The 13,939-nt window shown below is 39.4% G+C and overlaps 1 protein-coding gene across 1 annotated transcript; it reads right to left on the minus strand.

The window, feature by feature from the left end:
* Window positions 1–1,281: 1,281 nt before the first annotated feature.
* mocos (molybdenum cofactor sulfurase) lies at window positions 1,282–10,732 on the minus strand. Its single transcript, XM_084736221.1, has 15 exons — window positions 10,295–10,732; window positions 10,097–10,186; window positions 8,911–8,977; window positions 8,159–8,803; window positions 7,969–8,045; window positions 6,829–7,028; window positions 6,603–6,719; window positions 6,131–6,517; window positions 5,859–6,021; window positions 5,641–5,728; window positions 5,131–5,255; window positions 2,800–2,896; window positions 2,532–2,673; window positions 2,330–2,434; window positions 1,282–1,677 (listed from the first exon to the last, which is right to left on the minus strand). The coding sequence occupies exons 1-15, from the start codon at window positions 10,404–10,406 to the stop codon at window positions 1,573–1,575; spliced, it is 2,520 nt and encodes an 839-aa protein (XP_084592347.1). The 5' UTR covers window positions 10,407–10,732; the 3' UTR covers window positions 1,282–1,572.
* Between the last annotated feature and the right edge of the window lie 3,207 nt (window positions 10,733–13,939).

Here is a 13,939-nt window from a genome sequence, read left to right on the forward strand (position 1 = left end):
CTGAGGAGGACGCCATTAATGTACACATCCCACGCTGTCACAAGCACGAGCCTCTTGTGCTTGAGTCAGAGGTGGGAACTAATGAGCACAAACATTTTGTACTACGTTTTAGTAGATTTTTCATGTATCTGTACTTCATTTTTCTGACAACATTTTACTTTTATTCCCTATATTTCTAACACAATTATGTGTACTTTCTACTCCTTACATTTTCAAAACAGGCTTGTTATTTAGTTTTAATGTATTTCATCATTGTGCACCGCATTCCCAACATCAAGACGGATTTCAACCTAAATGGATAGGAAAATGACACACTGATGTAACAAGACAAAAACAATGTAAAAGACATAAAAAGACAAAAAGACATTACAAGATGAAAAACAAAAATTTGTGATGAGACAAAAATGGGGTAAAATCACATAACATCATGAAAAACACCAAAAAATGTCAAAAATTTGCAACAAGATGAAAAATTACTCAACCACATGGTAAAGATGTAACGAGACAAAACAACAAAAAACAACATATGTATCAATGAAAAATGACATAAAAGATTTAGCAAGATGAAACAGACAGAGAGGGAGACTTGACCGCACAGAAAGATGAACTTCAGTTAGCTTTGCAGAGAACCAACCACGAAAAATGTCCTTCAGAGGGAGACGTTTTTACTTTTCTACTCTGAGTACATTTCAGAGCTTGACTGAAAAAATAAGTTGAACCAGTACTTCTTTTTGTAAACAAGTATCTGAACCTCCTCTTGAGTAAAGAATGTGTGCTTTTTCCACCTCTGGCTTGAGTGCAGTGCAGACCTTGGGTCACGCAGCAGCCACCTGACACCTCTCTGTCTATAGCTGCTCCATAGGCGACCAATATGCAGGAGCAATTCTACTGCCAGAACCTGACAGATCAGTCCGTTTATGTACAAGCATGTCACTCTGATTAAACCTCACTGTTTCTCAGGAAACACAACATTTCTATCAATCTTCACATCAAATTATAACTTTTTTTTCTGGCATGAAATCTGATGTCCAAGTCTGCAGCACGTTGGAAGCATATGCTGAGTATTGAGTGTCTGGTAGGATTTCCATTACTGGGAGCAATATGTTTTATATTTGTGGCAGCAGTAACAGTGGTGGTGTGTTTGGAATAAATAGCAATCTAATCCTCCCAGGGTATAAACAGGGGGAAGAACTGTCTGGGAGGTTAACATGAGCAGCGATTATTGCATCAAGCCTGACATGTTTTTCGCTAGCATAAAAGTAACACATTCAATTTACAATCTTTTCAAATACTTCACATCTACTTTATTGCACACAAAGCTAGGCGAAAATCTCATTCATTTCCCATCAAAACAGGCTCGGATAGAATAAAATCTGAATGCTTTGGTATGAAAAGGACATTTGAGAGGACAAAAACCACCAGGGGTGCACAGACAAAGAAAAGGGTGGCATCTGTAGAAACTCCCAACAGTCTTTGACAGGTGATGTTTAGGACGTGCAGCGCAGAAATTACAGCTAAGGACAAAAAAGGGTGTCACCAAAATAAATAAAGAGGGTGATACATATAAATACTTCAAGAAGTGTGTGGCTCCGGCTGTACCAGGGACCCAGCAGAGAGGACACTCGCTGTGGTGGAGCCCTCTGGTAGCTGATGGCTCAGGTAGACACCAAAAGTCACCTAAAAATGTATAAAATAAAAGGCAGAGTGATTCATCCTTGCATGCACAGGCACTTCACCCATTCACCATCACCACTACACACACAGCTTCTGCAGGAACAAGCACAGACTGTATTATATCTATGTTTGAAGTAAGTTGTTTCCCGCTGCCCTCTCCTCCCAAGACTTGAAGGTCAGGCAGGATGCAGGAACACTGCTCCAGCTCAACTTTATATTTTGACACAGACAAGTGACGACAAGGTGTAAATTGTAAGCTGCTGCTGACTGTAGCGTTGTTGTCAGAGAAGCGAGTATTTCAACTTGGAATGTAACCCCTAATCTCTGATGTCCTGTGTCATGGTCATTTTATGATTTAGAGTTCCCCAAAATAATTTATCAGTGGACAGAGGCAGATCCTGACAAGAGTTGTACACACAGACACACACATACAGCCCCCCATCTTTTTTAAATATATCCATCAACTTTGTTCATGCAAATCTGTAAAGCACATATGTATGTATATGGATGAATTTGTAGTTATAGCCTTTTCTTTCTGTTTTTATCACTGGGTGTATTAAAAAAGATTGCAATTTAATATAAATCTACTGGGCAGTCTGTGGTTTATTGCAGTAGTAAAAAAAACAAAAACAAGCAGTAATTGTTTTTGACTGACCTTCCCAGCGCGGCAGGCCGTCAGAGACATTAGCGGCTCTTTTGTTTTGGTCCCCGTGTCCTGGTCCACTCCAACCATCTGGCACCTTCCACACTGACCTGCGACCTTTGGGTTAATCACACAGGGAGCACATTCACTTTTGAGAAATGCGCTTTCAATGCATGTGAAGATTTTCATCATTTATCTCAAAGTGTCAGCTCACCACGAATCGAGTGTTGCCAATAATCAAGTGTGACCAATTATCCTCCTCGAATGGTTCTACTCCAGCGATGACTAAATTGGCTCGGAAGCGGCTGATGACATTCTGTGTGTCGAGGAGCTGATCGCCCTCAGAATCGTCCTGCCTGAGAAAGGGAATGTGGAAATTGCATGTTATTTTGTCTCACTATGTAAAGCACCCACTGTAATGTAAATGTACGGGCGTCTACGCATCCTGATGTTTCTTTGAATAAGACGTCATGTGTTCAAACCTGCTCCTCATTAGTTCCTGAATGAGCTCCACGCTGGCACGGTTGATCATGAGATACTGAGCTTCATTCACCAGGGAGAGGGACGCGGGGGTGGCAGCTAGAAGGGAAAGACTTTATATTACCCCAATGATTTATTTGATTTATTCAATTTGAGGAAAACATTCTGATGTCTGGTTTGAGCTGCCTGCATCCTCAATGAGCCTGAAAACTGAGTTTCTACTGTAATACAGAGGGTGGAAAAGTGTTTAACTTCAGTAAATTTGTCAACATTGATCAAAATGTGCACTCACAATTCATTCAAAATTCATGAAACAGGAGTGGATACAGATAAAATCTTCTATCACACTGTAAGTAATTTTATACTGCAATATCAATCCCACGATCAATCTCGGCCAAGACGTCCTTGAAATGCTCTGAAAATGTAAATTCAAAACATCTACAATTCAAGGACAACTGGGCAAACTCCATCTGCTGAGAAAGATTGTGTGATACAGTCAATAGCTCCAGAACAGCTACTAAACGGATCTTGTGATGAGACTGTTTCATCAAATATTGATATACAGTGTATTGTGATACAGTAATTATTCTAGAGATTCATTTTAAAAACTGTTTATAGATAAAATAGCCAGATGTGAGTTGGCCCATCCAGTTAATGAAAGACCTCAGAAACTAGATATAAACAAGATAAAGATAATTCATCATACTGATGCAAAAACCTGTGAGTTCAATAACGCCATAAAGCCGCGCTGCTCACTGATGCAACATCGCCACCAAAAGCGTAATGCAGTTATAGATATTAAAGGGGCACTGTAACGATTTTACACATGAAGGTCAGTTTATTTGTCATGAGGAGGACTTCTCAGCCTGTATGATGTCTCCTGTGGCTCTCCTCCTCTCCTGAGCTTTCTGAAGGTTCAGAGAATAACCATGATGACGGAGACCGCAAATATTTGACGGAAAGCCTTTATTACAATTTACTGTATTATGGGAAAATAGTGTAGTAATAGAGTATAGTTAAAGTTTGGCACACATTTGAACTGCAGACTAATTGCAAAATCAAGCATCATAGTTTCACGCTTTGTTGCCACTGCTACTTGTTAAGGTAACAAATCCCTAAATCGTTTTTTTTCCCCTAAAGTGTAATGAGGAAAAAATCTTCACTTTCCCCTCCTTTGAGAAAAATAACAGGCTGTGACTTTTCAGTGACACAACTGGGAAATTGGATATACTTTTCGTCACAGAAATAAATCATGATGTTTATTGCAACATCTGCAATATTTTCTGTTCTCTTCTTGCATGGAACTGAACAGTCTGTTTGCATTCATACTACTACCACTTGGAGTGGCAAAATTATTTCAATTATTAGTAATGATTTATTACTTTTAGCCATTTCATTCATTTATCTATTGCTTTAAAGGTCTAGTATGTGGGATTAAGGGGGCTCTGTTGGCAGAATATGCACAAATGCAATACAGAATTCATTATTATGTTCTCATTACTGTGTCAACAGTGAGAATATTGATGAATAAAACTGTTTTGGTGAAACTGTTTTGGTTAGCCTTGTAGAGTGATTTTAAAGGTCAGTGTTTTTTGTTTACTCCTTCCAGTAGGGAGTCATGGCAACATTTCTGTTTTATTTTCACTGTAGTTGTGCCGCATTTGTGTATACACATTGTGTGCAGAAGTAGTACTGGATTTTTATACCAGTTTTTGAGAAAATTTAAAACTACTTCCTCAGTGAAGTGAAGGCTCTATTTTATTTTTTTCTCCGAAGTAAATCAACCCTTGTGTGTGTGTTTATCCTGGCTTTACTTAGTTTAGCTGTCTGTTTTAACCATTTATACACAATTTATAAACTTTTTCAATCATTCATTCATAGGTTGGTAGCTGTGTCAATTTGTCTGCTCACTTTCTATTAATTTTAATGCTCTCTTAATCACCACAGTTCGTTTCCAGGCTGTAGCTGATCATACTGTATGCAAGAAGATTATAAATTGTAATTTCTGCTTTTTGAAATAAGTTACTCTAATCTTACAACCTACCTGGGGTACAGGTACCTCTGATTGGGACTGACTGGAATACATCATTGCATCACCCAACCTCAGTCTGAACTTTTATTTTACGTAATAAACCGATACTTTTAGACAGAGTATCTTGCAATGGCAGAAAAAGATGAAATTTCCAAGTGACCAGCCGCAGAAAATGCAAGGTCACAGCCACGGCAGCCTGGTACTGGAGTATTAGCAGGAAATGTGACCTTGCTCTTGTACAGTGTGACAGATAAATCCAAATAAAACCCAGGCAGAGCAGGTGAAATGTTTATATAGGTACCTCCATTAGACCTCTTCTTCATGTCTCGGGTAAAGTCAGGACTTTGTCTTATCAAGCGGCATGGCTGTCCAAGGAAGTCTGACAGCCATGATGCAGCCTCGTCCCCACAGTCGACAGTCTCCACCCTGGAGGGAAGGAGGAGGATTATTTTCTGGAAGCCCCGAGGGAAATCTACAGAGTTTGATGCCGCTTACTATTTGGCATGACATCTAATCCAAGAATCACTGGGATGAATAGCTTTTTTTAACTCGTGACTCGTCATGCAGGTATCTGAGGAGATTAATATCATCTCTCGCATGTTGTTTGTTTTTTCATTAAAAGAAGGAAAAAAAATGTATATGAAATGTGGAGCTGGAGGCCTTATAATGTCATTCACTGTAGGAAGATAACATTGAGAACAATGGATTGAGAGAATGCATTGATATGAGTGAAAAAATATGGAACAAATGATATGTGTCACAGTATTTCCTGCAGCTGCTGCTTTCAGATGTTTAAACACTGCCAGCTCACCTGTCACCACAAACTTTACTCTGACACACTTTATAGCGAGCGTGCATTTGAGTGTTGTTTTCCAGGGGAACCGAAATGGTATCCATCCCTGCAGGGCAACGGAAAAAATATAAATCCCCAAACAAAGAGAATTCATAGCAGAAAATCCGAAATGATTGAAATTTCTTTTGGTTAAGCAGTGTGTGTATTTTCAGAAAGCTGCTGACAGACTGTCCGACCTGATGCCTGCAGGAGCAATTTGTTTGAGGGTAGGTGGACTTGTGGGCGAATGAGGCATAAACGCGGCACTCTCTTCTGACTCAGGCACACGCCGTTTCCATTCACCACCATCCAGCCTCTGTCATACAGTAAACCCAGTGGTCCCACTGGCCAGTTGTGGACCTGCATGAAAAACAGGACAAAATCAAACCAAAATAGAGAGACGGGATGAAGAAGGACAGAGAGAGGCAGAAATAAGAGAAAGAAAGAAACGTCTGAGCTATCCTCACACCTCATATGCGCCACATGATTTGATGGGGTATATGTAGATGTTGGTCAGAGTGTAGAGTGCCTCCTCGTGGTTGTTCGAGTGTCCAAATCCCCTCAGAGATGCTTCTGTAGGCGTCCTCTTCTCATCCTTCACCACTTTACATATTTCTCCATTAGTGATTTTGATTGAAGGGTCTTCATTTAAGTCCTGTGATGCTGCTGTGACAGTTTTTAGCCTCTCGAGTCTCACTTGGTCCACTGTGACTGGTTTCTCCACGAAGCACTCGGCAACAAAGCTCAGGAACTTTTGACAGTCCTCAAATGTTGACATGTAGCCAAAGGACACGCGAACAGATCCAGTCGGCTGACCATCTACCAGGTCGATGTTGTCTCCGCAGATGTGGCCGGCCTTGGAAAGAAAAAGACAATGTTTTACTCTACCTATGCATGTCCTTAACAGAATCTGACATCTTTGCTATTCCTGGACTTCTTACCTGCAGGTTCCTCTTCATCTGCTGATTGGTGATGCCGAGGAAAGACTGACAGGCCCCAGTGTTGCAGAAGCAACCTGTACGCACATGAATATTATACAGACTGGCCATTCTGTCCACCTGAGGGCATAAGAGGAACTGTTTTAATATTCTCCACCAATGCCTACGCATAAACATGCAGTAATTAAACTGTTGTGGAGTAGAAATAGATCCTGTTTATTGAATGCACCTGAGAATATCCAATTATCTGTCCGTGAGAATCTATGAGGTTGAAGTTTAGGATTGCGCCCTGTGTGCTTGGACTCTCAAACTGGCCTTCAGTGTATATCTGAGCCACTGGTCGCCCGTTGCCATGGCAAAGACTTGACAGCAGCATGTACGTGTAGCGTGCCAAGCCAAACGTGTGCTGTTGGATGTTGTGCATGCCCCCTGAAGGCAAAAAAGGGATGAAGGAAAGGATGAGGACTTGAGGATTATCACTATGAACAACTTGCATATGCATTATGACTGCTATTAAAGTAGTGCTAGGGGATAGTTTGGATTACTTTAAGGGCTGTTGTATGAGGCACTTGCAGGAAGTCAGTGTATTACCTACATTAGATGCCAGTCAGCACGTCCCCACTTTGAAGAATCAGAGAGCGGGACCAGCACAGAAGCTATGCAATGAACTGCTGTGGACAGGGTCAGCAGCAAAATGTATTTTAGCCACTTAAAAAAGGTCCACCTAAAAAAAAATCAATATCAGTTTAGTGTGTAGCTTTGTATTGTGTTGTGTCTTGTGTATTCTTAATATAATACAATTTTTTTTTTATTTTGTTATTGTGCTGTTTCTTTGTTCAGACTTGCCTAGGGACAACAAATGTGAATTAGCTTTAAGATATAATCTGGTTTGATGCATCAAATTGTGACATAACTGTACATGGTACCTTTTAAAGCTACTACAAGGAGTTTTTTAACTGGTTATGAAACAGTCACTATTTATTACCGATGCCTCTATATGGCCTACAGTAGCAAATAAGACCATCCGTGACAAGATGGGTTAAAGTTACAGTGAATAGTACGTTAGGAATATTTGTCTTATTTTTTTTGAATTCTCATCAGAAAAGTCTGTCTGACAGCAAAGTACAGCAGTGAAAATATTAGAAATATAGGGTACACTTGAACTGATATAGCTGTTTTCAGGTGGACCTTTTTAAAGTGGCTAAAATATCTTTTGTTGCTGAACCCTCTCATTGCTTCTCCAAACTGGGGGTGTGCCAACCAGCATCTACGGTATTATACTGACTATATTGCATACATCCCCAAGTCAAATGATCCAACCTATTCCTTTCATGTTTTTTATATGAATCAACATGCTCTGTTACAGCACCTGTGATCCTATAAAGAGCTTCAAAACCATGATTTACAGCAATGATGTCCAAGAAAGCAACGGTTCCATCTTCAAATCTTTATCAGGGAGAGAGAAAACATTGAATTTTAGAAGGAGGATGCAGAAGCTACAGAACACGGTGAGCTTTCAGGGGATATCTAGGATTTGGCAGGCTAGTACAGTACTTCACCTGTCAGAAATGTTTGCTGCGTGCACATAATAATCTTCTCCAGAAAGGTAAGCTGCTGCTGTGCCTCCTCCAAAATAAGTCTTTTTTAGTATGCTTGCCGTGTCGTTACGGACAAGAAGGGCCCCCAGACCTGTAGGGAAGCCAAACATCTTGTAGAAAGAGATGGGAATGAAATCAGCGGGGCAGTCCTGTAGGTTTAAAGGGGAGCAGCTGACATGAGAGGCTGCATCGAGCAGCACAAACCAGCGGCCTTGGTGGTCACATGCTGGGTAAAGACGTCTCGCCTGGATGCCTTTCACATGGCTAAGGGGATACTTCCTCCCAGAGAAGTTGCTCTGTGCGGGGTAGCAGAAGAGGTGCGGTGTCTGGCAAATAACATCTTCACCTTCAGCCTCATCTTTTGCCCTGTTTTCCACTTCCTGCGGGGAGACAGCCAGGGCAACTACCCCCCGGCCAGAAGTCAGTCCTCTTATACCGACTACAGAGGTATGGCTGTCAGTGAGGTAGGAGAAGCGACTCCCCGCCTCGCTCTCAGTCTGAGGCCTCCAGGGGAAGCTCTCAGCCACTAATTTGAGAGCGGCTGTACAACCAGAAGTGAAAATCACAGAGTACTCCTCAGGGGTGGCGTTGAAATGCTGCAATACCCTGTAAGAAAATGTTCTGTCTTTTACTCATTTGATCCAGCTAAGTACCATTCAGACGAGTCACACGGGCCCATTATAAAGGCTTTTGAGGGCAGGAAGAGACTTTACCTGTATCTCACCCTCTCCACGGTGTCATGTGTCAATTTGCTGCTGGGATTATGGCTGTGTGGGTTTCCTGTTGGGAGACATAACACAACTTAAAGGCACAATTCACACAAAAATCCATCTAAATTTATCTATTTAAATTATTTTTCATGTGAGATGCAGAGCGTTGGAGATATCGGCTGCAGAGATGTCTGCCTTCTCTCAAATCTAATGGAAATAGATGGCACCATTCTTCTGATGCTCAAAAAGTACATTTGAGAAACTCAACAGCAATGCCCCTTTCCAGAAATCATGACCTGGAACTACTTTCTATCTACCAATCTACTCCCGCCACCCACATCACTGCGCAGAGGGATTTGTACATGTACTCTTGGATGAGAGGTTGCAGCCGTAGATGTTTGAGGAAACCTAGATACAGTAATCCCCAGTGGCTCCCCATAGACCACCATTATAAAAGAGATGTCTGTAAAATTGTTGACAGGACACCTTGAACTGCAAACAAGGGAAATTATGACTCTATATCTTATGATTTCTTGAGTAAAAGTTTGTAAGTGATTTAAAAATCTGTGACATCATCACAATGTAAAGTTGTTCCTACCATAGACTCACTGTTAAATAAAGTAATTAAAATGAAAAATTATTTTCAGATAAATTTAAAAAGGAAATATTAATTTTTAAATAATGTTTTTTATAGTTGCAACCTGCTCATATCCTAATCATTTGGATGTTGCAAGCAGTTATTACTGAACACCTGGTAATATATATATTTTTAATTTGATTTACACTCTTACAATTCCTTAGTTATCATAATTTGTATGCTACATTGATCCATACAGATTATATTCACCAAGATGTTTTTGCCTACATAAAAAGGTTCCAGTTTGACAAACCAGAACACAACTGATTGAAATGTGCCAACATTTCCATAAGCAATAAACAATATCTGTCCATTTTTGTTTCTGAAATAGAAATTATTGTGATCAATGAACTTTCATACGTGCCCAATGTATCAAATATGATACAAACTTTATTTTGACAGAGTGTCCAAGACAGGTTTCAGTTTTAAAAAAAAAAAATTATGGCATTTATTTGCTGTTTCAGGCTTTACAGATGCACTGAGCTTAGTCAATGGAAAAATATATACTTTTGATTTTAGGGTGAACTGTCCCTTTAATGTATATTCTCTCACCATACACATTCGTTGAGATGTCCTGGCAGTAGTCCCTGACCAGAGACTCCGGGTACAGAGTAGCTGCTGCATGATCCAGATAAGTTATTCCTGTTTACAATAAAAAAATAAAAATAAAAAATAAAAAAATAAAAAACAGAGCAGCCATGAGCGACGACTGGCCTGTCACTGTTACTCATGACTGAACACAATCATTACCTTTAATCCGTGTAAACTCCTGCTCAATCACGTCCTGGAAGTTTCCCCCGTGGCCGTAGTCACTCCAGAGCTGCTTGAAAGTTTCTAAAGTGCACAGCTTTTGGAAATCCATCGATCGCTTTCAGGCGGAGGGAGTTACAGAGCTCACCGCGGGGCTGCTGTTCTTACAGCGGTTTCAACACACGCACCTACTTTTGTTGACAGCAACATTTTCAGGGTCTAAAGTCCGGCGAGCAACTGTTAAAGAGTCCCCGTCCCTTTGAGTCCTCGCACAAACAACAGTCGTTACTGACAGGACGGTCACATACTGTACTCATGTTGACTTATAAGGCGTTATAAGGCACTGACTTCCACTACGATTTTGTCGAAGTGGTGTGGAAGACGCCACAATAAACTACGGCCAGTAGTCGAAACTCAGCTGTAATAACGTCCTTGCGATCATGTGACAAACTTTAATCGTTTCCTGCTCCTCCCACAACTTTTTGGCTTTGGAAAAGGGAGACGTTATAAAGTTCAAGGAAGTTTTTTGCAGTGTCAGGACAGTGGTGGAGTTAGGCTGTCTGAGGGGCAGGGGCAAAAAGCCCCCAGCTGTATGTGGTGGGGCACCAGTGTGCCGAAAGTTATGAAAAAATGTTTTGTTTTCAATGTTAAATGACAAACTTATCATGATAAATAGAGTATTTTACTACTACAATGTACTCATAAAACTATCTTTTTATTTTCTTGTTTTGGGAATGACACGTCAGCTGGCATTATCACAGGGGGTCCATGGCAATTTGTTTATTTTATTACCATAGAGGAAAAAATAAATAAATCCCAAAATACATCTCTTTTATTAATGGACCCTGGCAACATATATGCTAAAATTTTAGCTCATGTCCCAGAGAATTACTTAGACCTTTGGTTGATTAACACCTAATAATTTAAGTATCTGTCAGTGAAATTTCTTATATGCCCTGTGTACCACCTTAGTTACTGTTTTTGTGTTTGTTTGAATATATTTTCTAGTTTCATTTTCATTCCACGTGTCATGTCTCACAGCTTTTACATTGTCATTTAATGCAGTGATTTGTTTTTTTCTGCCTTGTTCAAAGAAAAACAATAAAAACTACTGATCACAATAATAAATAAATAAAACCTTTTCAGTGACAAGAATTCAAACTTTTATCATTTTTCCACAGAATGATTATTATTTGAAACAAAAAAACATCCTACAGCCTGTGCTGGACAGTTCGAAGCATCGAATGAGTCTGAGTGACAGACAATTTTAAAATTTTACTTTAATAATGTTGATGCAGACTGAAATATGGTCATTTACTTGACATCTAGTCTTGGTGTCTTTTATTGTACAATTTCAGGGCATACAGCTAGAATTACAATTTGAATATAATTATAAGAAAGAAAAGTGAAGAACCGCTCAGTGGACTACGTCTCTCTTTTCATACAACATACATCTTCAACAGCAACATCGCTATCTGTTTAATGTTCTTGGGCCCAGGTGTGTTTTATCCAGCTCCTGGTCCTTTTATCAGGCAAAGAGTAAAAGAATATGCAAGACCTGCTGTTGTGCGACTGCATCCCCGTATGAAAACACACAGGCATCGTAGCTTCAGCTAACATTAGCTTTTGGAGGGAAAGTCATGATAACACTTACGCAACTGCTGGGTGTGTAGTCTTTGTAAGTATTATTTCCTTTCTTGACATTTTGTGAGTTCATTTTGTTTATATATTAGACTTAAAATCTTGTAAAAGTAGTAACTTTGTCTCTTGAGGCACAAAGTGGTATTATGAGAAAGGACAGCCCGAGGCTCGCTGGTTAGCATGCTGACTTCAGTAGATATCTCTGCAACTCCATACTCAGACTACTTTGACTTAGAGTCAGAACAGTAAATTTAAATGCTGGCCATATTTTATCTGTTGCTCCTATAATTATATAACCATTTAGAGGAACACAGAGCAACACATGGCACTGTGTGGAACTTTTTCAAAAGTTAAGATATCTGATTATTTCACAGGGAAAGGGTGCTGCAGGATGGTTAAACCAAAAACTAGGGTATGAAAAACTTCCTCAAATTCCATATTTGAGTTGTATATACAGGAAAATTCTGAAAATGATTTTGAAATATAATTGGTATTTGCATGAGTGACTTACACTATGTGCTGTGGAAATTGATGACATTTGAAAGTCTTTTTTATAGCGAAGCAAAAATGATAATGAAACAATATTTAAATATTATCCTTTAACCATTTATTCAGTGTAACTAATTATACCAACAATATCCTTTTCGACTTGTATTGACTTAGGGTATGATGCAATGCGACACAATACGATATGATACGATACGATATAAATTTATTGTCAGTATCACTGAAATTAATTTTGCGTCCCTAGTAGTTCCATTCAAAAGGTTACACCAGATTAAACAAACAGTACACAAATTACACTTTCCACAAATGTAGAAAACACATCAAACAGGCATCACAAAAAAACAATACGTCACATTTTATCCTCCGGATTCAGATCTCAGTCAGCAGCACACTGTTTTGTTTTGGCAGCAGAACAGACAGATGTATAGAAGAATTCTGCAGCCTGTTGGTTTTAAACAGAGAGACTCTGAATCGCCTGTTGGAGGGCAGAAGTTGCTGTTCATCTTTTAAAAAATGCAAAGAGTCAGAAGAGATACTGTCAGCAAGTCTGAGTATGCTCTTGTTGAGAGTTGCTTGTGAGAAGTGTTCCACAGGTTGGCCAATAATCTTTGCACACATTCGGATTTGGTTATATAATTAAGTTTTAAGTTTCACAGATTGGCTGCTGAACCAGGCCATACTGCAGTACAGCATGACACTCTGAATCACTGATTTAAAGAAATAAACAGAAAAATAACCCGGCTACTTGCTCCAAAAGATCTGAGTCTACGAAGAAAGCAAATACCTGATTTAATGTCTGATAGACATTAAATCACCACATTCACCATATTTTATATTGAGGTAATCAAAAGGTAACAGAAAATAATCATTACATTACATTACTTTAACATAATACTTGGATTACGTTACTGATTACATTTTTAATAGATAATTAGTAACTGCATCAGAATACAAATTAATTATCAAAGTAATCCTCCCAACCCTGGGTTCACATTATTTTCTTCACCTTTTCCAGCATATTCCTAATTTGAAATCTACCCTTCTTTCAGTAACTGTAACTGATTACACCAACAGTAATCCCATTACATATAATCCGAGGCTCTTTAATCTCATTGACACACACGGTGCATGGAGGAGAGGAAATTAGTCACAAGTGATTGGCATGAAATGCCTGATCATCTCATGGTCTTTGAAAGGATAGAAATAACTGTCACACACTTTGTCAGGCGCCTTGCCCTTGACAGCTGTGATAGCTTTGTTGCGGTTCTGATTCTGTTCACAGTTTGGAAGCAAAAAGCCACACTGCTGTGCAAGTTTTACTTTACTTTTATGAACTTTTATTGACCTTCAGTCTTTAACCACTAATTCTAACTGAACCTATTAACCCTGAAAAAAGTCCCTCAGTAGTAAGTAAGTGTAGAATACCTTCATAAGGACGTTCAATCCTTCTAATCATAGAAATGGCACTTGGAAGTTGTATTGAAATCCCAGTTGAGA

The sequence above is a fragment of the Lutjanus erythropterus genome, chromosome 14 (assembly GCF_056507025.1).
Source record: "Lutjanus erythropterus isolate fLutEry1 chromosome 14, fLutEry1.hap2, whole genome shotgun sequence".
NCBI classification, from domain to species: Eukaryota; Metazoa; Chordata; class Actinopteri; order Lutjaniformes; family Lutjanidae; genus Lutjanus; species Lutjanus erythropterus.

What these genes read in the sequence shown, in the direction of transcription:
- mocos (XM_084736221.1), bottom strand. Translation starts at nt 10,406, where the DNA reads ATGGATTTCCAAAAGCTGTGCACTTTAGAAACTTTCAAGCAGCTCTGG. An exon ending in GGAGTTTACACGGATTAAAG is followed by an intron (nt 10,187 to 10,294) that starts GTAATGATTGTG and finishes TATTGTAAACAG; the next exon opens with GAATAACTTATCTGGATCAT. An exon ending in GAAGAAGAGGTCTAATGGAG is followed by an intron (nt 2,897 to 5,130) that starts GTACCTATATAA and finishes TTTCCCTTCTAG; the next exon opens with CTGCCACCCCCGCGTCCCTC.